Below are 25,657 nucleotides of genomic sequence, written 5' to 3'. Positions count from 1 at the left end.
GGATTAGCATGGAGGTCTATTATAATCATTCATGTTAGCAGGATTAGCATGGAGGTCTATTATAATCATGCAGGATTAGCATGGAGGTCTATTATAATCATTTATGTTAGCATGATTAGCATGGAGGTCTATTATAATAATTTATGTTAGCAGTGTTAGCATGGAGGTCTATTATAATCATTTATGTTAGCCGGATTAGCATGGAGGTCTATTATAATCATTTATGTTAGCAGTGTTAGCATGGAGGTCTATTATAATCATTCATGTTAGCAGGATTAGCATGGAGGTCTATTATAATCATTCATGTTAGCAGGATTAGCATGGAGGTCTATTATAATCATTTATGTTAGCAGGATTAGCATGGAGGTCTATTATAATCATTTATGTTAGCAGGATTAGCATGGAGGTCTATTATAATCATTCATGTTAGCAGGATTAGCATGGTGGTCTATTATAATCATTTATATGTTAGCAGGATAAGCATGGAGGTCTATTATAATCATTCATGTTAGCAGGATTAGCATGGAGGTCTATTATAATCATTTATGTTAGCAGGATTAGCATGGAGGTCTATTATAATCATTATGTTAGCAGGATTAGCATGGAGGTCTATTATAATCATTCATGTTAGCAGGATTAGCATGGAGGTCTATTATAATCATTCATGTTAGCAGGATTAGCATGGAGGTCTATTATAATCATTCATGTTAGCAGGGTTAGCATGGAGGTCTATTATAATAATTTATGTTAGCAGGATTAGCATGGAGGTCTATTATAATCATTCATGTTAGCAGGATTAAGATGGAGGTCTATTATAATCATTCATGTTAGCAGGGTTAGCATGGAGGTCTATTATAATCATTTATGTTAGCAGGATTAGCATGGAGGTCTATTATAATCATTTATGTTAGCAGGATTAGCATGGAGGTCTTTTATAATCATTCATGTTAGCAGGGTTAGCATGGAGGTCTATTATAATCATTCATGTTAGCAGGATTAGCATGGTGGTCTATTATAATCATTTATATGTTAGCAGGATAAGCATGGAGGTCTATTATAATCATTCATGTTAGCAGGATTAGCATGGAGGTCTATTATAATCATTTATGTTAGCAGGATTAGCATGGAGGTCTATTATAATCAGTTATGTTAGCAGGATTAGCATGGAGGTCTATTATAATCATTCATGTTAGCAGGATTAGCATGGAGGTCTATTATAATCATTCATGTTAGCAGGATTAGCATGGAGGTCTATTATAATCATTCATGTTAGCAGGGTTAGCATGGAGGTCTATTATAATAATTTATGTTAGCAGGATTAGCATGGAGGTCTATTATAATCATTCATGTTAGCAGGATTAAGATGGAGGTCTATTATAATCATTCATGTTAGCAGGGTTAGCATGGAGGTCTATTATAATCATTTATGTTAGCAGGATTAGCATGGAGGTCTATTATAATCATTTATGTTAGCAGGATTAGCATGGAGGTCTTTATAATCATTCATGTTAGCAGGGTTAGCATGGAGGTCTATTATAATCATTTATGTTAGCAGGATTAGCATGGAGGTCTATTATAATCATTCATGTTAGCAGGGTTAGCATGGAGGTCTATTATAATCATTTATGTTAGCAGGATTAGCATGGAGGTCTATTATAATCATTTATGTTAGCAGGATTAGCATGGAGGTCTATTATAATCATTTATGTTAGCAGGATTAGCATGGAGGTCTATTATAATCATTCATGTTAGCAGGATTAGCATGGAGGTCTATTATAATCATTCATGTTAGCAGGATTAGCATGGAGGTCTATTATAATCATGCAGGATTAGCATGGAGGTCTATTATAATCATTTATGTTAGCATGATTAGCATGGAGGTCTATTATAATAATTTATGTTAGCAGTGTTAGCATGGAGGTCTATTATAATCATTTATGTTAGCCGGATTAGCATGGAGGTCTATTATAATCATTTATGTTAGCAGTGTTAGCATGGAGGTCTATTATAATCATTCATGTTAGCAGGATTAGCATGGAGGTCTATTATAATCATTCATGTTAGCAGGATTAGCATGGAGGTCTATTATAATCATTTATGTTAGCAGGATTAGCATGGAGGTCTATTATAATCATTTATGTTAGCAGGATTAGCATGGAGGTCTATTATAATCATTCATGTTAGCAGGATTAGCATGGTGGTCTATTATAATCATTTATATGTTAGCAGGATAAGCATGGAGGTCTATTATAATCATTCATGTTAGCAGGATTAGCATGGAGGTCTATTATAATCATTCATGTTAGCAGGATTAGCATGGAGGTCTATTATAATCATTTATGTTAGCAGGATTAGCATGGAGGTCTATTATAATCATTCATGTTAGCAGGATTAGCATGGAGGTCTATTATAATCATTCATGTTAGCAGGATTAGCATGGAGGTCTATTATAATCATTCATGTTAGCAGGGTTAGCATGGAGGTCTATTATAATAATTTATGTTAGCAGGATTAGCATGGAGGTCTATTATAATCATTCATGTTAGCAGGATTAAGATGGAGGTCTATTATAATCATTCATGTTAGCAGGGTTAGCATGGAGGTCTATTATAATCATTTATGTTAGCAGGATTAGCATGGAGGTCTATTATAATCATTTATGTTAGCAGGATTAGCATGGAGGTCTTTTATAATCATTCATGTTAGCAGGGTTAGCATGGAGGTCTATTATAATCATTTATGTTAGCAGGATTAGCATGGAGGTCTATTATAATCATTCATGTTAGCAGGGTTAGCATGGAGGTCTATTATAATCATTTATGTTAGCAGGGTTAGCATGGAGGTCTATTATAATCATTCATGTTAGCAGGATTAGCATGGAGGTCTATTATAATCATTCATGTTAGCAGGGTTAGCATGGAGGTCTATTATAATCATTCGTGTTAGCAGGATTAGCATGGAGGTCTATTATAATCATTCATGTTAGCAGGGTTAGCATGGAGGTCTATTATAATCATTTATGTTAGCAGGATTAGCATGGAGGTCTATTATAATCATTCATGTTAGCAGGGTTAGCATGGAGGTCTATTATAATCTAGTGTCGTTTTAGGAAAACCAGCGCTACCACGCAGCATCCTGAAAAGTTCTGCTGGTTCTTTTCAATAGCCTCATCGTCTTCTGTTGTGTGCTTATCTAATGAACACAACTCACCAACTAACTTCCCCTCCTTCCCTCCCTTCCTTCCTCCCTCCCTCCCTCCCATCCCTATCCTCACCCCTCTCTCCCTATCCCCCTTACTCACCCCCCCCCCCAGTGCTGACGGGCGTTTCGAGGGCTCCCTGATGACCAAAGCCATCGTGAGGTCAGACGGGACAATCAGGTGGACCCCTCCGGCCAGCTACAAGTCTTCATGCACCATGGACGTCACCTTCTTTCCCTTCGACAGGTGGGACTGACCGCTGGACACACACACACACACACACGCTCACACGCACACAACATACACACATGAACACACACAAGCTCACACACACATAAACACTAACATGGAAGCACATGCACACAGACACACACACACACTAATCAACCAAACAATCCATCAGTCCTACCTGTCGGACGGGAAGAAGGTGACATCCATGATTATCTCTGTTTTACTATATCACCTAATCCATGATTATCTCTGTTTTACTATATCACCTAATCCATGATTATCTCTGTTTTACTATATCACTTTATCCATGATTTTCTCTGTTTTACTATATCACTTTATCCATGATTTTCTCTGTTTTACTATATCACTTTATCCATGATTATCTCTGTTTTACTATATCACTTTATCCATGATTATCTCTGTTTTACTATATCACTTTATCCATGATTATCTCTGTTTTACTATATCACCTAATCCATGATTATCTCTGTTTTACTATATCACTTTATCCATGATTTTCTCTGTTTTACTATATCACTTTATCCATGATTATCTCTGTTTTACTATATCACTTTATCCATGATTATCTCTGTTTTACTATATCACCTAATCCATGATTATCTCTGTTTTACTATATCACCTAATCCATGATTATCTCTGTTTTACTATATCACCTAATCCATGATTATCTCTGTTTTACTATATCACCTAATCCATGATTATCTCTGTTTTACTATATCACCTAATCCATGATTATCTCTGTTTTACTATATCACCTAATCCATGATTATCTCTGTTTTACTATATCACCTAATCCATGATTATCTCTGTTTTACCATGTCACTTTATCACTATCATTTATAAGATTGGTTGTATCACTTCTTCTCCTTTATCACTCACTCTCCCCTTCCCTTTGGTTGGCTGGTTGATTGGTTGATTGATTGGTTGATTGATTGGTTGATGATTGGTTGATTGGTCAATCGGTAGATTGGTCAATTGGTAGATTTGTCAATTGGTTGGCTGATTGGTTGATTGAGATGTGACTGGTGTATATTTTTTTGTTAAAAAAAACAACATTTAAAAAAAGATATATAACTTCTTTGTTATTTACAATATAAATACTTTAATATAAAGTCAATTTAACAACAAAGACAGAACTGCAGTCACCACAGACAGAACTGCAGTCACCACAGACAGAACTGCAGTCACCACAGACAGAACTGCAGTCACCACAGACAGAACTGCAGTCACCACAGACAGAACTGCAGTCACCACAGACAGAACTGCAGTCACCACAGACAGAACTGCAGTCACCACAGACAGAACTGCAGTCACCACAGACAGAACTGCAGTCACCACAGACAGAACTGCAGTCACCACAGACAGAATGTTTTCCCCTCCCCAACACAGACAGAACTGCAGTCACCACAGACAGAACTGCAGTCACCACAGACAGAATGTTTTCCCCTCCCCAACACAGACAGAACTGCAGTCACCACAGACAGAATGTTTTCCCCTCCCCAACACAGACAGAACTGCAGTCACCACAGACAGAATGTTTTCCCCTCCCCAACACAGACAGAACTGCAGTCACCACAGACAGAATGTTTTCCCCTCCCCAACACAGACAGAACTGCAGTCACCACAGACAGAATGTTTCCCCTCCCCAACACAGACAGAACTGCAGTCACCACAGACAGAATGTTTTCCCCTCCCCAACACAGACAGAACTGCAGTCACCACAGACAGAATGTTTTCCCCCTCCCCAACACAGACAGAACTGCAGTCACCACAGACAGAATGTTTTCCCTCCCCAACACAGACAGAACTGCAGTCACCACAGACAGAATGTTTTCCCTCCCCAACACAGACAGAACTGCAGTCACCACAGACAGAATGTTTTCCCTCCCCAACACAGACAGAACTGCAGTCACCACAGACAGAATGTTTTCCCCTCCCCAACACAGACAGAACTGCAGTCACCACAGACAGAATGTTTCCCCTCCCCAACACAGACAGAACTGCAGTCACCACAGACAGAATGTTTTCCCCTCCCCAACACAGACAGAACTGCAGTCACCACAGACAGAATGTTTTCCCTCCCCACCACAGACAGAACTGCAGTCACCACAGACAGAATGTTTCCCCTCCCCAACACAGACAGAACGGCAGTCACCACAGACAGAATGTTTCCCCTCCCCAACACAGACAGAACTGCAGTCACCACAGACAGAATGTTTCCCTCCCCAACACAGACAGAACTGCAGTCACCACAGACAGAATGTTTTCCCCTCCCCAACACAGACAGAACTGCAGTCACCACAGACAGAATGTTTCCCCTCCCCAACACAGACAGAACTGCAGTCACCACAGACAGAATGTTTCCCCTCCCCAACACAGACAGAACTGCAGTCACCACAGACAGAATGTTTTCCCCTCCCCAATACAGACAGAACTGCAGTCACCACAGACAGAATGTTTTCCCTCCCCAATACAGACAGAACTGCAGTCACCACAGACAGAATGTTTTCCCCTCCCCAACACAGACAGAACTGCAGTCACCACAGACAGAATGTTTTCCCCTCCCCAACACAGACAGAACTGCAGTCACCACAGACAGAATGTTTTCCCCTCCCCAACACAGACAGAACTGCAGTCACCACAGACAGAATGTTTTCCCCTCCCCAACACAGACAGAACTGCAGTCACCACAGACAGAATGTTTTCCCCTCCCCAACACAGACAGAACTGCAGTCACCACAGACAGAATGTTTTCCCCTCCCCAACACAGACAGAACTGCAGTCACCACAGACAGAATGTTTTCCCCTCCCCAACACAGACAGAACTGCAGTCACCACAGACAGAATGTTTTCCCCTCCCCAACACAGACAGAACTGCAGTCACCACAGACAGAATGTTTCCCCTCCCCAACACAGACAGAACTGCAGTCACCACAGACAGAATGTTTTCCCCTCCCCAACACAGACAGAACTGCAGTCACCACAGACAGAATGTTTTCCCCTCCCCACCACAGACAGAACTGCAGTCACCACAGACAGAATGTTTCCCCTCCCCAACACAGACAGAACGGCAGTCACCACAGACAGAATGTTTCCCCTCCCCAACACAGACAGAACTGCAGTCACCACAGACAGAATGTTTCCCCTCCCCAACACAGACAGAACTGCAGTCACCACAGACAGAATGTTTTCCCTCCCCAACACAGACAGAACTGCAGTCACCACAGACAGAATGTTTCCCCTCCCCAACACAGACAGAACTGCAGTCACCACAGACAGAATGTTTTCCCCTCCCCAATACAGACAGAACTGCAGTCACCACAGACAGAATGTTTTCACCTCCCCAATACAGACAGAACTGCAGTCACCACAGACAGAATGTTTTCCCCTCCCCAACACAGACAGAACTGCAGTCACCACAGACAGAATGTTTTCCCCTCCCCAACACAGACAGAACTGCAGTCACCACAGACAGAATGTTTTCCCCTCCCCAACACAGACAGAACTGCAGTCACCACAGACAGAATGTTTTCCCCTCCCCAACACAGACAGAATGTTTTCCCCTCCCCAACACAGACAGAATGTTTTCCCCTCCCCAACACAGACAGAACTGCAGTCACCACAGACAGAATGTTTTCCCCTCCCCAACACAGACAGAACTGCAGTCACCACAGACAGAATGTTTTCCCCTCCCCAACACAGACAGAACTGCAGTCACCACAGACAGAATGTTTCCCCTCCCCAACACAGACAGAACTGCAGTCACCACAGACAGAATGTTTTCACCTCCCCAACACAGACAGAACTGCAGTCACCACAGACAGAATGTTTTCCCCTCCCCACCACAGACAGAACTGCAGTCACCACAGACAGAATGTTTCCCCTCCCCAACACAGACAGAACGGCAGTCACCACAGACAGAATGTTTCCCCTCCCCAACACAGACAGAACTGCAGTCACCACAGACAGAATGTTTCCCCTCCCCAACACAGACAGAACTGCAGTCACCACAGACAGAATGTTTCCCTCCCCAACACAGACAGAACTGCAGTCACCACAGACAGAATGTTTTCCCCTCCCCAATACAGACAGAACTGCAGTCACCACAGACAGAATGTTTTCCCTCCCCAATACAGACAGAACTGCAGTCACCACAGACAGAATGTTTTCCCCTCCCCAACACAGACAGAACTGCAGTCACCACAGACAGAATGTTTTCCCTCCCCAACACAGACAGAACTGCAGTCACCACAGACAGAATGTTTTCCCCTCCCCAACACAGACAGAACTGCAGTCACCACAGACAGAATGTTTTCCCCTCCCCACCACAGACAGAACTGCAGTCACCACAGACAGAATGTTTCCCCTCCCCAACACAGACAGAACTGCAGTCACCACAGACAGAATGTTTTCCCCTCCCCAACACAGACAGAACTGCAGTCACCACAGACAGAATGTTTCCCCTCCCCAACACAGACAGAACTGCAGTCACCACAGACAGAATGTTTCCCCTCCCCAACACAGACAGAACTGCAGTCACCACAGACAGAATGTTTTCCCCTCCCCAATACAGACAGAACTGCAGTCACCACAGACAGAATGTTTTCCCTCCCCAATACAGACAGAACTGCAGTCACCACAGACAGAATGTTTTCCCCTCCCCAACACAGACAGAACTGCAGTCACCACAGACAGAATGTTTTCCCCTCCCCAACACAGACAGAACTGCAGTCACCACAGACAGAATGTTTTCCCCTCCCCAACACAGACAGAACTGCAGTCACCACAGACAGAATGTTTTCCCCTCCCCAACACAGACAGAATGTTTTCCCCTCCCCAACACAGACAGAATGTTTTCCCCTCCCCAACACAGACAGAACTGCAGTCACCACAGACAGAATGTTTTCCCCTCCCCAACACAGACAGAACTGCAGTCACCACAGACAGAATGTTTTCCCTCCCCAACACAGACAGAACTGCAGTCACCACAGACAGAATGTTTTCCCCTCCCCAACACAGACAGAACTGCAGTCACCACAGACAGAATGTTTTCCCCTCCCCAACACAGACAGAACTGCAGTCACCACAGACAGAATGTTTTCCCCTCCCCAACACAGACAGAACTGCAGTCACCACAGACAGAATGTTTTCCCCTCCCCAACACAGACAGAACTGCAGTCACCACAGACAGAATGTTTTCCCCTCACCAACACAGACAGAACTGCAGTCACCACAGACAGAATGTTTTCCCCTCACCAACACAGACAGAACTGCAGTCACCACAGACAGAATGTTTCCCCTCACCAACACAGACAGAACTGCAGTCACCACAGACAGAATGTTTTCCCCTCCCCAACAAAGACAGAACTGCAGTCACCACAGACAGAATGTTTTCCCCTCACCAACACATACAGAACTGCAGTCACCACAGACAGAATGTTTTCCCCTCCCCAATACAGACAGAACTGCAGTCACCACAGACAGAATGTTTTCCCCTCACCAACACAGACAGAATGTTTTCCCCTCACCAGCACAGACAGAATGTTTCCCCTCCCCAACACAGACAGAACTGCAGTCACCACAGACAGAATGTTTCCCCTCCCCAACACAGACAGAACTGCAGTCACCACAGACAGAATGTTTTCCCCTCACCAACACAGACAGAACTGCAGTCACCACAGACAGAATGTTTCCCCTCCCCAACACAGACAGAACTGCAGTCACCACAGACAGAATGTTTTCCCCTCACCAACACAGACAGAACTGCAGTCACCACAGACAGAATGTTTTCCCCTCCCCAACAAAGACAGAACTGCAGTCACCACAGACAGAATGTTTTCCCTCACCAACACAGACAGAATGTTTTCCCCTCACCAACACAGACAGAATGTTTTCCCTCCCCAACACAGACAGAACTGCAGTCACCACAGACAGAATGTTTTCCCCTCACCAACACAGACAGAATGTTTTCCCCTCACCAACACAGACAGAATGTTTTCCCTCCCCAACACAGACAGAACTGCAGTCACCACAGACAGAATGTTTTCCCCTCCCCAACACAGACAGAACTGCAGTCACCACAGACAGAATGTTTTCCCCTCCCCAACACAGACAGAATGTTTTCCCCTCCCCAACACAGACAGAATGTTTTCCCCTCCCCAACACAGACAGAACTGCAGTCACCACAGACAGAATGTTTTCCCCTCCCCAACACAGACAGAACTGCAGTCACCACAGACAGAATGTTTTCCCCTCCCCAACACAGACAGAACTGCAGTCACCACAGACAGAATGTTTCCCCTCCCCAACACAGACAGAACTGCAGTCACCACAGACAGAATGTTTTCACCTCCCCAACACAGACAGAACTGCAGTCACCACAGACAGAATGTTTTCCCCTCCCCACCACAGACAGAACTGCAGTCACCACAGACAGAATGTTTCCCCTCCCCAACACAGACAGAACGGCAGTCACCACAGACAGAATGTTTCCCCTCCCCAACACAGACAGAACTGCAGTCACCACAGACAGAATGTTTCCCCTCCCCAACACAGACAGAACTGCAGTCACCACAGACAGAATGTTTCCCCTCCCCAACACAGACAGAACTGCAGTCACCACAGACAGAATGTTTTCCCTCCCCAATACAGACAGAACTGCAGTCACCACAGACAGAATGTTTTCCCCTCCCCAATACAGACAGAACTGCAGTCACCACAGACAGAATGTTTTCCCCTCCCCAACACAGACAGAACTGCAGTCACCACAGACAGAATGTTTTCCCCTCCCCAACACAGACAGAACTGCAGTCACCACAGACAGAATGTTTTCCCCTCCCCAACACAGACAGAACTGCAGTCACCACAGACAGAATGTTTTCCCCTCCCCACCACAGACAGAACTGCAGTCACCACAGACAGAATGTTTCCCCTCCCCAACACAGACAGAACTGCAGTCACCACAGACAGAATGTTTTCCCTCCCCAACACAGACAGAACTGCAGTCACCACAGACAGAATGTTTCCCCTCCCCAACACAGACAGAACTGCAGTCACCACAGACAGAATGTTTCCCCTCCCCAACACAGACAGAACTGCAGTCACCACAGACAGAATGTTTTCCCTCCCCAATACAGACAGAACTGCAGTCACCACAGACAGAATGTTTTCCCCTCCCCAATACAGACAGAACTGCAGTCACCACAGACAGAATGTTTTCCCTCCCCAACACAGACAGAACTGCAGTCACCACAGACAGAATGTTTTCCCCTCCCCAACACAGACAGAACTGCAGTCACCACAGACAGAATGTTTTCCCCTCCCCAACACAGACAGAACTGCAGTCACCACAGACAGAATGTTTTCCCCTCCCCAACACAGACAGAATGTTTTCCCTCCCCAACACAGACAGAATGTTTTCCCTCCCCAACACAGACAGAACTGCAGTCACCACAGACAGAATGTTTTCCCCTCCCCAACACAGACAGAACTGCAGTCACCACAGACAGAATGTTTTCCCTCCCCAACACAGACAGAACTGCAGTCACCACAGACAGAATGTTTTCCCTCCCCAACACAGACAGAACGGCAGTCACCACAGACAGAATGTTTTCCCTCCCCAACACAGACAGAACGGCAGTCACCACAGACAGAATGTTTTCCCCTCCCCAACACAGACAGAACTGCAGTCACCACAGACAGAATGTTTTCCCCTCCCCAACACAGACAGAACTGCAGTCACCACAGACAGAATGTTTTCCCCTCACCAACACAGACAGAACTGCAGTCACCACAGACAGAATGTTTTCCCCTCACCAACACAGACAGAACTGCAGTCACCACAGACAGAATGTTTCCCCTCACCAACACAGACAGAACTGCAGTCACCACAGACAGAATGTTTTCCCCTCCCCAACAAAGACAGAACTGCAGTCACCACAGACAGAATGTTTTCCCCTCACCAACACATACAGAACTGCAGTCACCACAGACAGAATGTTTTCCCCTCCCCAATACAGACAGAACTGCAGTCACCACAGACAGAATGTTTTCCCCTCACCAACACAGACAGAATGTTTTCCCCTCACCAGCACAGACAGAATGTTTCCCCTCCCCAACACAGACAGAACTGCAGTCACCACAGACAGAATGTTTCCCCTCCCCAACACAGACAGAACTGCAGTCACCACAGACAGAATGTTTTCCCCTCACCAACACAGACAGAACTGCAGTCACCACAGACAGAATGTTTCCCCTCCCCAACACAGACAGAACTGCAGTCACCACAGACAGAATGTTTTCCCCTCACCAACACAGACAGAACTGCAGTCACCACAGACAGAATGTTTTCCCCTCCCCAACAAAGACAGAACTGCAGTCACCACAGACAGAATGTTTTCCCCTCACCAACACAGACAGAATGTTTTCCCCTCACCAACACAGACAGAATGTTTTCCCCTCCCCAACACAGACAGAACTGCAGTCACCACAGACAGAATGTTTTCCCCTCACCAACACAGACAGAATGTTTTCCCCTCACCAACACAGACAGAATGTTTTCCCCTCCCCAACACAGACAGAACGGCAGTCACCACAGACAGAATGTTTTCCCCTCCCCAACACAGACAGAACTGCAGTCACCACAGACAGAATGTTTTCCCCTCCCCAACACAGACAGAACTGCAGTCACCACAGACAGAATGTTTTCCCCTCACCAACACAGACAGAATGTTTTCCCCTCCCCACCACAGACAGAATGTTTTCCCCTCACCAACACAGACAGAATGTTTTCCCCTCACCAACACAGACAGAATGTTTTCCCCTCACCAACACAGACAGAATGTTTTCCCCTCACCAACACAGACAGAATGTTTTCCCCTCACCAACACAGACAGAATGTTTTCCCCTCCCCAACACAGACAGAACTGCAGTCACCACAGACAGAATGTTTTCCCCTCACCAACACAGACAGAATGTTTTCCCCTCACCAACACAGACAGAATGTTTTCCCCTCACCAACACAGACAGAATGTTTCCCCTCACCAACACAGACAGAATGTTTTCCCCTCACCAACACAGACAGAATGTTTTCCCCTCCCCACCACAGACAGAATGTTTTCCCCTCACCAACACAGACAGAATGTTTTCCCCTCCCCAACACAGACAGAATGTTTTCCCCTCCCCAACACAGACAGAACTGCAGTCACCACAGACAGAATGTTTTCCCCTCACCAACACAGACAGAATGTTTTCCCCTCCCCACCACAGACAGAATGTTTTCCCCTCACCAACACAGACAGAATGTTTTCCCCTCCCCAACACAGACAGAATGTTTCCCCTCCCCAACACAGACAGAACTGCAGTCACCACAGACAGAATGTTTCCCCTCCCCAACACAGACAGAACTGCAGTCACCACAGACAGAATGTTTTCCCCTCACCAACACAGACAGAACTGCAGTCACCACAGACAGAATGTTTCCCCTCCCCAACACAGACAGAACTGCAGTCACCACAGACAGAATGTTTTCCCCTCACCAACACAGACAGAACTGCAGTCACCACAGACAGAATGTTTTCCCCTCCCCAACAAAGACAGAACTGCAGTCACCACAGACAGAATGTTTTCCCCTCACCAACACAGACAGAATGTTTTCCCCTCACCAACACAGACAGAATGTTTTCCCCTCCCCAACACAGACAGAACTGCAGTCACCACAGACAGAATGTTTTCCCCTCACCAACACAGACAGAATGTTTTCCCCTCACCAACACAGACAGAATGTTTTCCCCTCCCCAACACAGACAGAACTGCAGTCACCACAGACAGAATGTTTTCCCCTCCCCAACACAGACAGAACTGCAGTCACCACAGACAGAATGTTTTCCCTCCCCAACACAGACAGAACTGCAGTCACCACAGACAGAATGTTTTCCCCTCACCAACACAGACAGAATGTTTTCCCTCCCCACCACAGACAGAATGTTTTCCCCTCACCAACACAGACAGAATGTTTTCCCCTCACCAACACAGACAGAATGTTTTCCCCTCACCAACACAGACAGAATGTTTTCCCCTCACCAACACAGACAGAATGTTTTCCCCTCACCAACACAGACAGAATGTTTTCCCCTCCCCAACACAGACAGAACTGCAGTCACCACAGACAGAATGTTTTCCCTCACCAACACAGACAGAATGTTTTCCCTCACCAACACAGACAGAATGTTTTCCCTCACCAACACAGACAGAATGTTTTCCCCTCACCAACACAGACAGAATGTTTTCCCCTCACCAACACAGACAGAATGTTTTCCCCTCCCCACCACAGACAGAATGTTTTCCCCTCACCAACACAGACAGAATGTTTTCCCCTCCCCAACACAGACAGAATGTTTTCCCCTCCCAAACACAGACAGAACTGCAGTCACCACAGACAGAATGTTTTCCCCTCACCAACACAGACAGAATGTTTTCCCCTCCCCACCACAGACAGAATGTTTTCCCCTCACCAACACAGACAGAATGTTTTCCCCTCCCCAACACAGACAGAATGTTTTCCCCTCCCCAACACAGACAGAACTGCAGTCACCACAGACAGAATGTTTTCCCCTCCCCACCACAGACAGAATGTTTTCCTCTCCCCAACACAGACAGAATGTTTTCCCCTCCCCAACACAGACAGAATGTTTTCCCCTCCCCACCACAGACAGAATGTTTTCCCCTCCCCACCACAGACAGAATGTTTTCCCCTCCCCACCACAGACAGAATGTTTTCCTCTCCCCACCACAGACAGAATGTTTTCCCCTCCCCACCACAGACAGAATGTTTTCCTCTCCCCAACACAGACAGAATGTTTTCCTCTCCCCAACACAGACAGAATGTTTTCCTCTCCCCAACACAGACAGAATGTTTTCCCCTCCCCAACACAGACATAATGTTTTCCCTCCCCAACACAGACAGAACTGCAGTCACCACAGACAGAATGTTTCCCCCCCCAACACAGACAGTGTTTCCCCTCCCCAACACAGACAGAATGTTTTCCCCTCCCCACCACAGACAGAATGTTTTCCCTTCCCCAACACAGACAGAATGTTTTCCCTCCCCAACACAGACAGTGTTTCCCTCCCCAACACAGACAGAACTGCAGTCACCACAGACAGAATGTTTTCCCCTCCCCACCACAGACGGAATGTTTTCCCTCCCCAACACAGACAGTGTTTCCCCTCCCCAACACAGACAGAACTGCAGTCACCACAGACAGAATGTTTTCCCCTCCCCAACACAGACAGAATGTTTTCCCTCCCCAACACAGACAGAATGTTTTCCCCTCCCCACCACAGACAGAATGTTTTCCCTCCCCAACACAGACAGAACTGCAGTCACCACAGACAGAATGTTTTCCCTCCCCAACACAGACAGAATGTTTTCCCCCCCACCACAGACAGAATGTTTTCCCTCCCCAACACAGACAGAATGTTTTCCCCTCCCCAACACAGACAGAATGTTTTCCTCTCCCCAACACAGACAGAATGTTTTCCCCTCCCCAACACAGACAGAATGTTTTCCCCTCCCCAACACAGACAGAACTGCAGTCACCACAGACAGAATGTTTTCCCCTCCCCAACACAGACAGAACTGCAGTCACCACAGACAGAATGTTTTCCCCTCCCCAATACAGACAGAACTGCAGTCACCACAGACAGAATGTTTTCCCCTCCCCAACACAGACAGAACTGCAGTCACCACAGACAGAATGTTTTCCCTCCCCACCACAGACAGAATGTTTTCCCTCCCCAACACAGACAGTGTTTCCCCTCCCCAACACAGACAGAACTGCAGTCACCACAGACAGAATGTTTTCCCCTCCCCACCACAGACGGAATGTTTTCCCCTCCCCAACACAGACAGTGTTTCCCCTCCCCAACACAGACAGAACTGCAGTCACCACAGACAGAATGTTTTCCCCTCCCCAACACAGACAGAATGTTTTCCCCTCCCCAACACAGACAGAATGTTTTCCCTCCCCACCACAGACAGAATGTTTTCCCCTCCCCAACACAGACAGAACTGCAGTCACCACAGACAGAATGTTTTCCCCTCCCCAACACAGACAGAATGTTTTCCCCTCCCCACCACAGACAGAATGTTTTCCCCTCCCCACCACAGACAGAATGTTTTCCCCTCCCAACCACAGACAGAATGTTTTCCTCTCCCCAACACAGACAGAATGTTTTCCTCTCCCCAACACAGACAGAATGTTTTCCTCTCCCCAACACAGACAGAATGTTTTCCCCTCCCCAACACAGACAGAATGTTTTCCCTCCCCAACACAGACAGAACTGCAGTCACCACAGACAGAATGTTTTCCCCTCCCCAACACAGACAGAACTGCAGTCACCACAGACAGAATGTTTTCCCCTCCCCAATACAGACAGAACTGCAGTCACCACAGACAGAATGTTTTCCCCTCCCCAACACAGACAGAACTGCAGTCACCACAGACAGAATGTTTTCCCCTCCCCACACAGACAGAATGTTTTCCCCTCCCCAACACAGACAGTGTTTCCCCTCCCCAACACAGACAGAACTGCAGTCACCACAGACAGAATGTTTTCCCCTCCCCACCACAGACGGAATGTTTTCCCCTCCCCAACACAGACAGTGTTTCCCCTCCCCAACACAGACAGAACTGCAGTCACCACAGACAGAATGTTTTCCCCTCCCCAACACAGACAGAATGTTTTCCCTCCCCAACACAGACAGAATGTTTTCCCCTCCCCACCACAGACAGAATGTTTTCCCCTCCCCAACACAGACAGAACTGCAGTCACCACAGACAGAATGTTTTCCCCTCCCCAACACAGACAGAATGTTTTCCCCCCCCACCACAGACAGAATGTTTTCCCTCCCCAACACAGACAGAATGTTTTCCCCCCCAACACAGACAGAATGTTTTCCTCTCCCCAACACAGACAGAATGTTTTCCCCTCCCCAACACAGACAGAATGTTTTCCCCTCCCCAACACAGACAGAACTGCAGTCACCACAGACAGAATGTTTTCCCTCCCCAACACAGACAGAACTGCAGTCACCACAGACAGAATGTTTTCCCTCCCCAATACAGACAGAACTGCAGTCACCACAGACAGAATGTTTTCCCCTCCCCAACACAGACAGAACTGCAGTCACCACAGACAGAATGTTTTCCCCTCCCCACCACAGACAGAATGTTTTCCCCTCCCCACCACAGACAGAATGTTTTCCCCTCCCCACCACAGACAGAATGTTTCCCCTCCCCAACACAAACAGAACTGCAGTCACCACAGACAGAATGTTTTCCCCTCCCCACCACAGACAGAATGTTTTCCCTCCCCAACACAGACAGAATGTTTTCCCCTCCCCAACACAGACAGAATGACAGAATTTTCCCCTCCCCAACACAGACAGAATGTTTTCCCCTCCCCAACACAGACAGAATGTTTTCCCCTCCCCAACACAGACAGAATGTTTTCCCTCCCCACCACAAACAGAATGTTTTCCCCTCCCCACCACAGACAGAATGTTTTCCCTCCCCAACACAGACAGAATGTTTTCCCCTCCCCACCACAGACAGAATGTTTTCCCTCCCCAACACAGACAGAATGTTTCCCCCTCCCCACCACAGACAGAATGTTTCCCCTCCCCACCACAGACAGAATGTTTTCCCCTCCCCACCACAGACAGAATGTTTTCCCCTCCCCACCACAGACAGAATGTTTTCCCCTCCCCAACACAGACAGAATGTTTTTCCCTCCCCAACACAGACAGAATGTTTTCCCCTCCCCACCACAGACAGAATGTTTTCCCTCCCCAACAGAGACATAATGTTTTCCCCTCCCCAACACAGACAGTGTTTTCCCCTCCCCAACACAGACAGAATGTTTTCCCTCCCCACCACAGACAGTGTTTTCCCCTCCCCAACACAGACAGTGTTTTCCCCTCCCCAACACAGACAGAATGTTTTCCTCTCCCCACCACAGACAGAATGTTTTCCCCTCCCAACCACAGACAGAATGTTTTCCTCTCCCCAACACAGACAGAATGTTTTCCTCTCCCCAACACAGACAGAATGTTTTCCTCTCCCCAACACAGACAGAATGTTTTCCCCTCCCCAACACAGACAGTGTTTCCCCTCCCCAACACAGACAGAACTGCAGTCACCACAGACAGAATGTTTTCCCCTCCCCAACACAGACAGAATGTTTTCCCTCCCCAACACAGACAGAATGTTTTCCCTCCCCACCACAGACAGAATGTTTTCCCTCCCCAACACAGACAGAACTGCAGTCACCACAGACAGAATGTTTTCCCCTCCCCAACACAGACAGAATGTTTTCCCCTCCCCACCACAGACAGAATGTTTTCCCCTCCCCAACACAGACAGAATGTTTTCCCCTCCCCAACACAGACAGAATGTTTTCCTCTCCCCAACACAGACAGAATGTTTTCCCCTCCCCAACACAGACAGAATGTTTTCCCCTCCCCAACACAGACAGAACTGCAGTCACCACAGACAGAATGTTTTCCCCCCCCCAACACAGACAGAACTGCAGTCACCACAGACAGAATGTTTTCCCCCCCAATACAGACAGAACTGCAGTCACCACAGACAGAATGTTTTCCCTCCCCAACACAGACAGAACTGCAGTCACCACAGACAGAATGTTTTCCCCTCCCCACCACAGACAGAATGTTTTCCCCTCCCCACCACAGACAGAATGTTTTCCCCCCCACCACAGACAGAATGTTTCCCTCCCCAACACAAACAGAACTGCAGTCACCACAGACAGAATGTTTTCCCCTCCCCACCACAGACAGAATGTTTTCCCTCCCCAACACAGACAGAATGTTTTCCCTCCCCAACACAGACAGAATGTTTTCCCTCCCCAACACAGACAGAATGTTTTCCCCTCCCCAACACAGACAGAATGTTTTCCCCTCCCCAACACAGACAGAATGTTTTCCCTCCCCACCACAAACAGAATGTTTTCCCCTCCCCACCACAGACAGAATGTTTTCCCTCCCCAACACAGACAGAATGTTTTCCCCTCCCCACCACAGACAGAATGTTTTCCCTCCCCAACACAGACAGAATGTTTCCCCCCCCACCACAGACAGAATGTTTCCCCTCCCCACCACAGACAGAATGTTTTCCCCTCCCCACCACAGACAGAATGTTTTCCCCTCCCCACCACAGACAGAATGTTTTCCCTCCCCAACACAGACAGAATGTTTTTCCCTCCCCAACACAGACAGAATGTTTTCCCCTCCCCACCACAGACAGAATGTTTTCCCCTCCCCAACAGAGACATAATGTTTTCCCTCCCCAACACAGACAGTGTTTTCCCTCCCCAACACAGACAGAATGTTTTCCCCTCCCCACCACAGACAGTGTTTTCCCCTCCCCAACACAGACAGTGTTTTCCCCTCCCCAACACAGACAGAATGTTTTCCTCTCCCCACCACAGACAGAATGTTTTCCCCTCCCAACCACAGACAGAATGTTTTCCTCTCCCCAACACAGACAGAATGTTTTCCTCTCCCCAACACAGACAGAATGTTTTCCTCTCCCCAACACAGACAGAATGTTTTCCCCTCCCCAACACAGACATAATGTTTTCCCCTCCCCAACACAGACAGAACTGCAGTCACCACAGACAGAATGTTTCCCCTCCCCAACACAGACAGTGTTTCCCCTCCCCAACACAGACAGAATGTTTTCCCCTCCCCACCACAGACAGAATGTTTTCCCTTCCCCAACACAGACAGAATGTTTTCCCCTCCCCAACACAGACAGTGTTTCCCCTCCCCAACACAGACAGAACTGCAGTCACCACAGACAGAATGTTTTCCCCTCCCCACCACAGACGGAATGTTTTCCCCTCCCCAACACAGACAGTGTTTCCCCTCCCCAACACAGACAGAACTGCAGTCACCACAGACAGAATGTTTTCCCCTCCCCAACACAGACAGAATGTTTTCCCTCCCCAACACAGACAGAATGTTTTCCCCTCCCCACCACAGACAGAATGTTTTCCCCTCCCCAACACAGACAGAACTGCAGTCACCACAGACAGAATGTTTTCCCTCCCCAACACAGACAGAATGTTTTCCCCTCCCCAACACAGACAGAATGTTTTCCCCTCCCCAACACAGACAGAATGTTTTCCCCTCCCCAACACAGACAGAATGTTTTCCTCTCCCCAACACAGACATAATGTTTTCCCCTCCCCAACACAGACAGAATGTTTTCCCCTCCCCAACACAGACAGAACTGCAGTCACCACAGACAGAATGTTTTCCCCTCCCCAACACAGACAGAACTGCAGTCACCACAGACAGAATGTTTTCCCCTCCCCACCACAGACAGAATGTTTTCCCTCCCCACCACAGACAGAATGTTTTCCCCTCCCCACCACAGACAGAATGTTTCCCTCCCCAACACAAACAGAACTGCAGTCACCACAGACAGAATGTTTTCCCCTCCCCACCACAGACAGAATGTTTTCCCTCCCCAACACAGACAGAATGTTTTCCCCTCCCCAACACAGACAGAATGTTTTCCCCTCCCCAACACAGACAGAATGTTTTCCCCTCCCCAACACAGACAGAATGTTTTCCCCTCCCCAACACAGACAGAATGTTTTCCCTCCCCACCACAAACAGAATGTTTTCCCCTCCCCACCACAGACAGAATGTTTTCCCTCCCCAACACAGACAGAATGTTTTCCCCTCCCCACCACAGACAGAATGTTTTCCCTCCCCAACACAGACAGAATGTTTCCCCCTCCCCACCACAGACAGAATGTTTCCCCTCCCCACCACAGACAGAATGTTTTCCCCTCCCCACCACAGACAGAATGTTTTCCCCTCCCCACCACAGACAGAATGTTTTCCCCTCCCCAACACAGACAGAATGTTTTTCCCTCCCCAACACAGACAGAATGTTTTCCCCTCCCCACCACAGACAGAATGTTTTCCCCTCCCCAACAGAGACATAATGTTTTCCCCTCCCCAACACAGACAGTGTTTTCCCTCCCCAACACAGACAGAATGTTTTCCCTCCCCACCACAGACAGTGTTTTCCCCCCCAACACAGACAGTGTTTTCCCCTCCCCAACACAGACAGAACTGCAGTCACCACAGACAGTGTTTTCCCCTCCCCAACACAGACAGTGTTTTCTCCTCCCCAACACAGACAGAACTGCAGTCACCACAGACAGAATGTTTTCCCCTCCCCAACACAGACAGAACTGCAGTCACCACAGACAGTGTTTTCCCCTCCCCAACACAGACATAATGTTTTCCCCTCCCCAACACAGACAGAATGTTTTCCCCTCCCCAACACAGACAGTGTTTTCCCCTCCCCAACACAGACAGTGTTTTCCCCTCCCCAACACAGACAGAACTGCTCCATGAAGTTTGGCTCGTGGACCTACGATGGCAACATGGTGGACCTGGTCCTTGTGGACCACTACGTCGACCGTAAGGACTTCTTCGACAACGGTGTGTAGGAATAAAATACTCTTGAAGTAAAACGTCTTGCTACTCCAAAAGCTTCAGAAGTCAAGCAACAAGATACTTGTTCTAACTACAGTAATATCTCACGGGTATACAGTGTATAGAGGGAAACATAAGGCTGTTTCATTACCAGTTAATACATGTTGGTTAAAGACACCATTTCTACAAGAAACAGCAGGTAACTAACCCGGCTTGTCAGTCTCTTCCCACCACAGTTGATGAAGACGTTAATCAGTATGACAATGTCCTGTCTCTCTATTTTTTGTTTTAAAAAAAGTACCTTTATTTAACTAGTTAAGAACAAATTCTTATTTTCAATGATGGCCTAGGAACAGTGGGTTAACTGCCTGTTCAGTTACTAGTCCGACACTCTAAACACTAGGTTACCCTGCCGCAATCATTTAATATGCTGAAGATAGTTTGGGGGAATGTTGTCAGCTCGGGGATTTGAACTTGCAACCTTTCCGTTACTAGTCCAACACTCTAACCACTAGGCTACCCTGTCGTCTCAAATGTCCAATGTGAATGTGGTCCCATTATCCAACAACATTGAAGATAACATGCAATCACTGATCCAATTCCCTTCCAGGTGAATGGGAGATCCTCAACGCCACCGGCGCCAAGGGCAGCCGACGGGACGGTATCTACTGGTACCCCTTCGTTACCTACTCCTTCATCCTCAAGAGGCTTCCTTTGTTCTACACACTCTTCCTCATCATCCCCTGTCTCGGTCTGTCCTTCCTGACCGTGTTGGTGTTCTACCTCCCGTCTGACGAAGGAGAGAAGCTGTCTCTGTCCACGTCGGTCCTGGTGTCTCTCACCGTGTTCCTCCTCGTCATAGAAGAGATTATACCGTCCTCCTCCAAGGTCAGTGGAGGTCGCTGGGGACTGTCTGTCTGTGGAACGCTCTAGCGTCTTTTTAAACTAGTTTGCCAAGGCGAGCTGTACTACAGGGTCGGCCATTGTTGTTGTTACCGTACTGGAAATGACCATGTGCCAAGAGAAAGGCAGTCCAGTACGGTTCAGCTTGGCCCTGTAGTACACCCTGCTGGTTCAGCTTGGCCCTGTGGTACACCCTGCTGGTTCAGCTTGGCCCTGTAGTACACCCTGCTGGTTCAGCTTGGCCCTGTAGTACACCCTGCTGGTTCAGCTTGGCCCTGTGGTACACCCTGCTGGTTCAACTTGGCCCTGTAGTACACCCTGCTGGTTCAGCTTGGCCCTGTAGTACACCCTGCTGGTTCAGCTTGGCCCTGTAGTACACCCTGCTGGTTCAGCTTGGCCCTGTGGTACACCCTGCTGGTTCAGCTTGGCCCTGTGGTACACCCTGCTGGTTCAGCTTGGCCCTGTGGTACACCCTGCTGGTTCAGCTTGGCCCTGTAGTACACCCTGCTGGTTCAGCTTGGCCCTGTGGTACACCCTGCTGGTTCAGCTTGGCCCTGTAGTACACCCTGCTGGTTCAGCTTGGCCCTGTAGTACACCCTGCGCTTGGCCCTGTAGTACACCCTGCTGGTTCAACTTGGCCCTGTAGTACACCCTGCTGGTTCAGCTTGGCCCTGTAGTACACCCTGCTGGTTCAGCTTGGCCCTGTAGTGCAACCTGCTGGTTCAGCTTGGCCCTGTAGTACACCCTGCTGGTTCAGCTTGGCCCTGTAGTACACCCTGCTGGTTCAGCTTGGCCCTGTAGTACACCCTGCTGGTTCAGCTTGGCCCTGTAGTACACCCTGCTGGTTCAGCTTGGCCCTGTAGTACACCCTACTGGTTCAGCTTGGCCCTGTAGTACACCCTGCTGGTTCAGCTTGGCCCTGTAGTACACCCTGCTGGTTCAGCTTGGCCCTGTAGTACACCCTGCTGGTTCAGCTTGGCCCTGTAGTACAGCCTGCTGGTTCAGCTTGGCCCTGTAGTACAGCCTGCTGGTTCAGCTTGGCCCTGTAGTACACCCTGCTGGTTCAGCTTGGCCCTGTAGTACACCCTGCTGGTTCAGCTTGGCCCTGTAGTACACCCTGCTGGTTCAGCTTGGCCCTGTAGTACACCCTGCTGGTTCAGCTTGGCCCTGTAGTACACCCTGCTGGTTCAGCTTGGCCCTGTGGTACATCCTGCTGGTTCAGCTTGGCCCTGTGGTACACCCTGCTGGTTCAGCTTGGCCCTGTGGTACACCCTGCTGGTTCAGCTTGGCCCTGTAGTACACCCTGCTGGTTCAGCTTGGCCCTGTGGTACACCCTGCTGGTTCAGCTTGGCCCTGTAGTACACCCTGCTGGTTCAGCTTGGCCCTGTAGTACACCCTGCTGGTTCAGCTTGGCCCTGTAGTACACCCTGCTGGTTCAACTTGGCCCTGTAGTACACCCTGCTGGTTCAGCTTGGCCCTGTAGTACACCCTGCTGGTTCAGCTTGGCCCTGTAGTACACCCTGCTGGTTCAGCTTGGCCCTGTGGTACACCCTGCTGGTTCAGCTTGGCCCTGTAGTACACCCTGCTGGTTCAGCTTGGCCCTGTAGTACACCCTGCTGGTTCAGCTTGGCCCTGTAGTACACCCTGCTGGTTCAGCTTGGCCCTGTAGTACACCCTGCTGGTTCAGCTTGGCCCTGTAGTGCACCCTGCTGGTTCAGCTTGGCCCTGTAGTACACCCTGCTGGTTCAGCTTGGCCCTGTAGTACACCCTGCTGGTTCAGCTTGGCCCTGTAGTACACCCTGCTGGTTCAGCTTGGCCCTGTAGTACACCCTGCTGGTTCAGCTTGGCCCTGTAGTACACCCTACTGGTTCAGCTTGGCCCTGTAGTACACCCTGCTGGTTCAGCTTGGCCCTGTAGTACACCCTGCTGGTTCAGCTTGGCCCTGTAGTACACCCTGCTGGTTCAGCTTGGCCCTGTAGTACAGCCTGCTGGTTCAGCTTGGCCCTGTAGTACAGCCTGCTGGTTCAGCTTGGCCCTGTAGTACACCCTGCTGGTTCAGCTTGGCCCTGTAGTACACCCTGCTGGTTCAGCTTGGCCCTGTAGTACACCCTGCTGGTTCAGCTTGGCCCTGTAGTACACCCTGCTGGTTCAGCTTGGCCCTGTAGTACACCCTGCTGGTTCAGCTTGGCCCTGTAGTACAGCCTGCTGGTTCAGCTTGGCCCTGTAGTACAGCCTGCTGGTTCAGCTTGGCCCTGTAGTACAGCCTGCTGGTTCAGCTTGGCCCTGTAGTACAGCCTGCTGGTTCAGCTTGGCCCTGTAGTGGGAATCAGGTATTGTTGTTCTCTTTAGAGATGTGATGTCATGAACATGTTATTTATGTATTCATCACCAAGGTGATCCCTCTGATTGGAGAGTACCTCCTCTTCATCATGATCTTCGTCACCTTCTCCATCATCGTCACGGTGTTTGTCATCAACGTCCACCACCGCTCCTCAGCCACCTACCACCCCATGGCCCCCTGGGTAAAAAACCTCTTCCTCCAGAGGCTACCCAGACTGCTTTGCATGAGGGGACACACTGACAGGTACACACACAAACACACCTTCTTTTTTTTCCAGTTGATTACCAATAATTGATTGGGTTGATCTTTTATGATTCAATTCAATAACAAATGAATAAAATCATATTTTAGAAGATAAGATGAAAATATATTGAGGGAATATAACAACTGTAGTTCAACCCTGATGTGAATAAATAAAGAATAATAATTAGATATTGTTGATATATATTTTATGATTCTCTTTCATTTAATGGAAAGAAAGAAAGAAAGAAAGAAAGAAAGAAAGAAAGAAAGAAAGAAAGAAAGAAAGAAAGAAAGAAAGAAAGAAAGAAAGAAAGAAAGAAAGAAAGAAAGAAAGAAAGAAAGAAAGAAAGAAAGAAAGAAAGAAAGAAAGAAAGAAAGAAAGAAAGAAAGAAAGAAAGAGAGAAAGAAAGAAAGAAAGAACGAAAGAGAGAAAGAAAGAAAGAAAGAAAGAGAGAAAGAAAGAAAGAAAGAAAGAGAGAAAGAAAGAAAGAAAGAGAGAGAGAAAGAAAGAAAGAGAGAAAGAAAGAGAAGTGACTACGTACTTTATTCCTGAATAATCAACGTTGTGATTGTGGTGATTCGTTGTAACTGGTGTAATTGCTAGGTACCACTACCCAGACATTGAGCTGCGTAGCCCAGAGCTGAAGCCCCGCGGAGGTCCAGGGAGGAGGGGGGCGTCGGGCCAGGGCCAAGCCCAGCAGAGAGGCCCTGTCGGGGGGAAGGAGGATGAGAACCATGCCTGGTTGGCCATGCTGGAGAAAGCCACCAACTCAGTACGGTACATCAGCCGTCACATCAAGAAGGAACATTTTATCAGAGAGGTAGGGGTGTGTCTGTGTGTAACTGTCTGTCTCTATATCTTTTAGTTTTCAGATGGGAAAAAAATATCTTATTGTTGAGATCATTCTCTTTCCCTCCCTCCCTCCCTCCCTCCCTCCCTCCCTCCCTCTCTCTCATGCTTTCTCTCACGCTCTCTCTCACGCTCTCTCTCACACTCTCCCTCTATCTCCCTCCTCTCTCTCCCTCTCTCTCTCTCCCTCTCTCTCTCTCTCTCTATCCCTCTATCTCCACCCCCTCTCTCTCTCTCTCCCTCCAGGTGGTGCAGGACTGGAAGTTTGTGGCTCAGGTGTTGGACAGGATCTTATTGTGGGTGTTCCTCACTGTCTCCATACTGGGT

General features: G+C 47.8%; 1 protein-coding gene across 2 annotated transcripts in view; it reads left to right on the top strand.

Moving 5' to 3' along the window:
* The window catches only part of LOC135561758 (neuronal acetylcholine receptor subunit non-alpha-3), a 35,104-nt gene that overhangs the window by 6,668 nt on the left and 2,779 nt on the right, over positions 1–25,657 (top strand). For both annotated transcript variants that reach the window (XM_065003567.1, XM_065003568.1), the window contains 6 exons: positions 3,314–3,445; positions 20,896–20,999; positions 21,604–21,881; positions 24,290–24,480; positions 25,085–25,301; positions 25,577–25,657. The exon at positions 25,577–25,657 is cut by the window's right edge and continues 2,779 nt beyond it. In XM_065003567.1, coding sequence (XP_064859639.1) covers positions 3,314–3,445; positions 20,896–20,999; positions 21,604–21,881; positions 24,290–24,480; positions 25,085–25,301; positions 25,577–25,657 — 1,003 coding nt within the window. The remainder of the gene's footprint in view (positions 1–3,313; positions 3,446–20,895; positions 21,000–21,603; positions 21,882–24,289; positions 24,481–25,084; positions 25,302–25,576) is intronic.

Source organism: Oncorhynchus nerka, linkage group LG18, assembly GCF_034236695.1.
Source record: "Oncorhynchus nerka isolate Pitt River linkage group LG18, Oner_Uvic_2.0, whole genome shotgun sequence".
NCBI classification, from domain to species: domain Eukaryota; kingdom Metazoa; phylum Chordata; class Actinopteri; order Salmoniformes; family Salmonidae; genus Oncorhynchus; species Oncorhynchus nerka.
The sequence above is the reverse complement of the archived record's forward strand: the minus strand, read 5'-3'. Positions and strand labels throughout refer to the sequence as shown.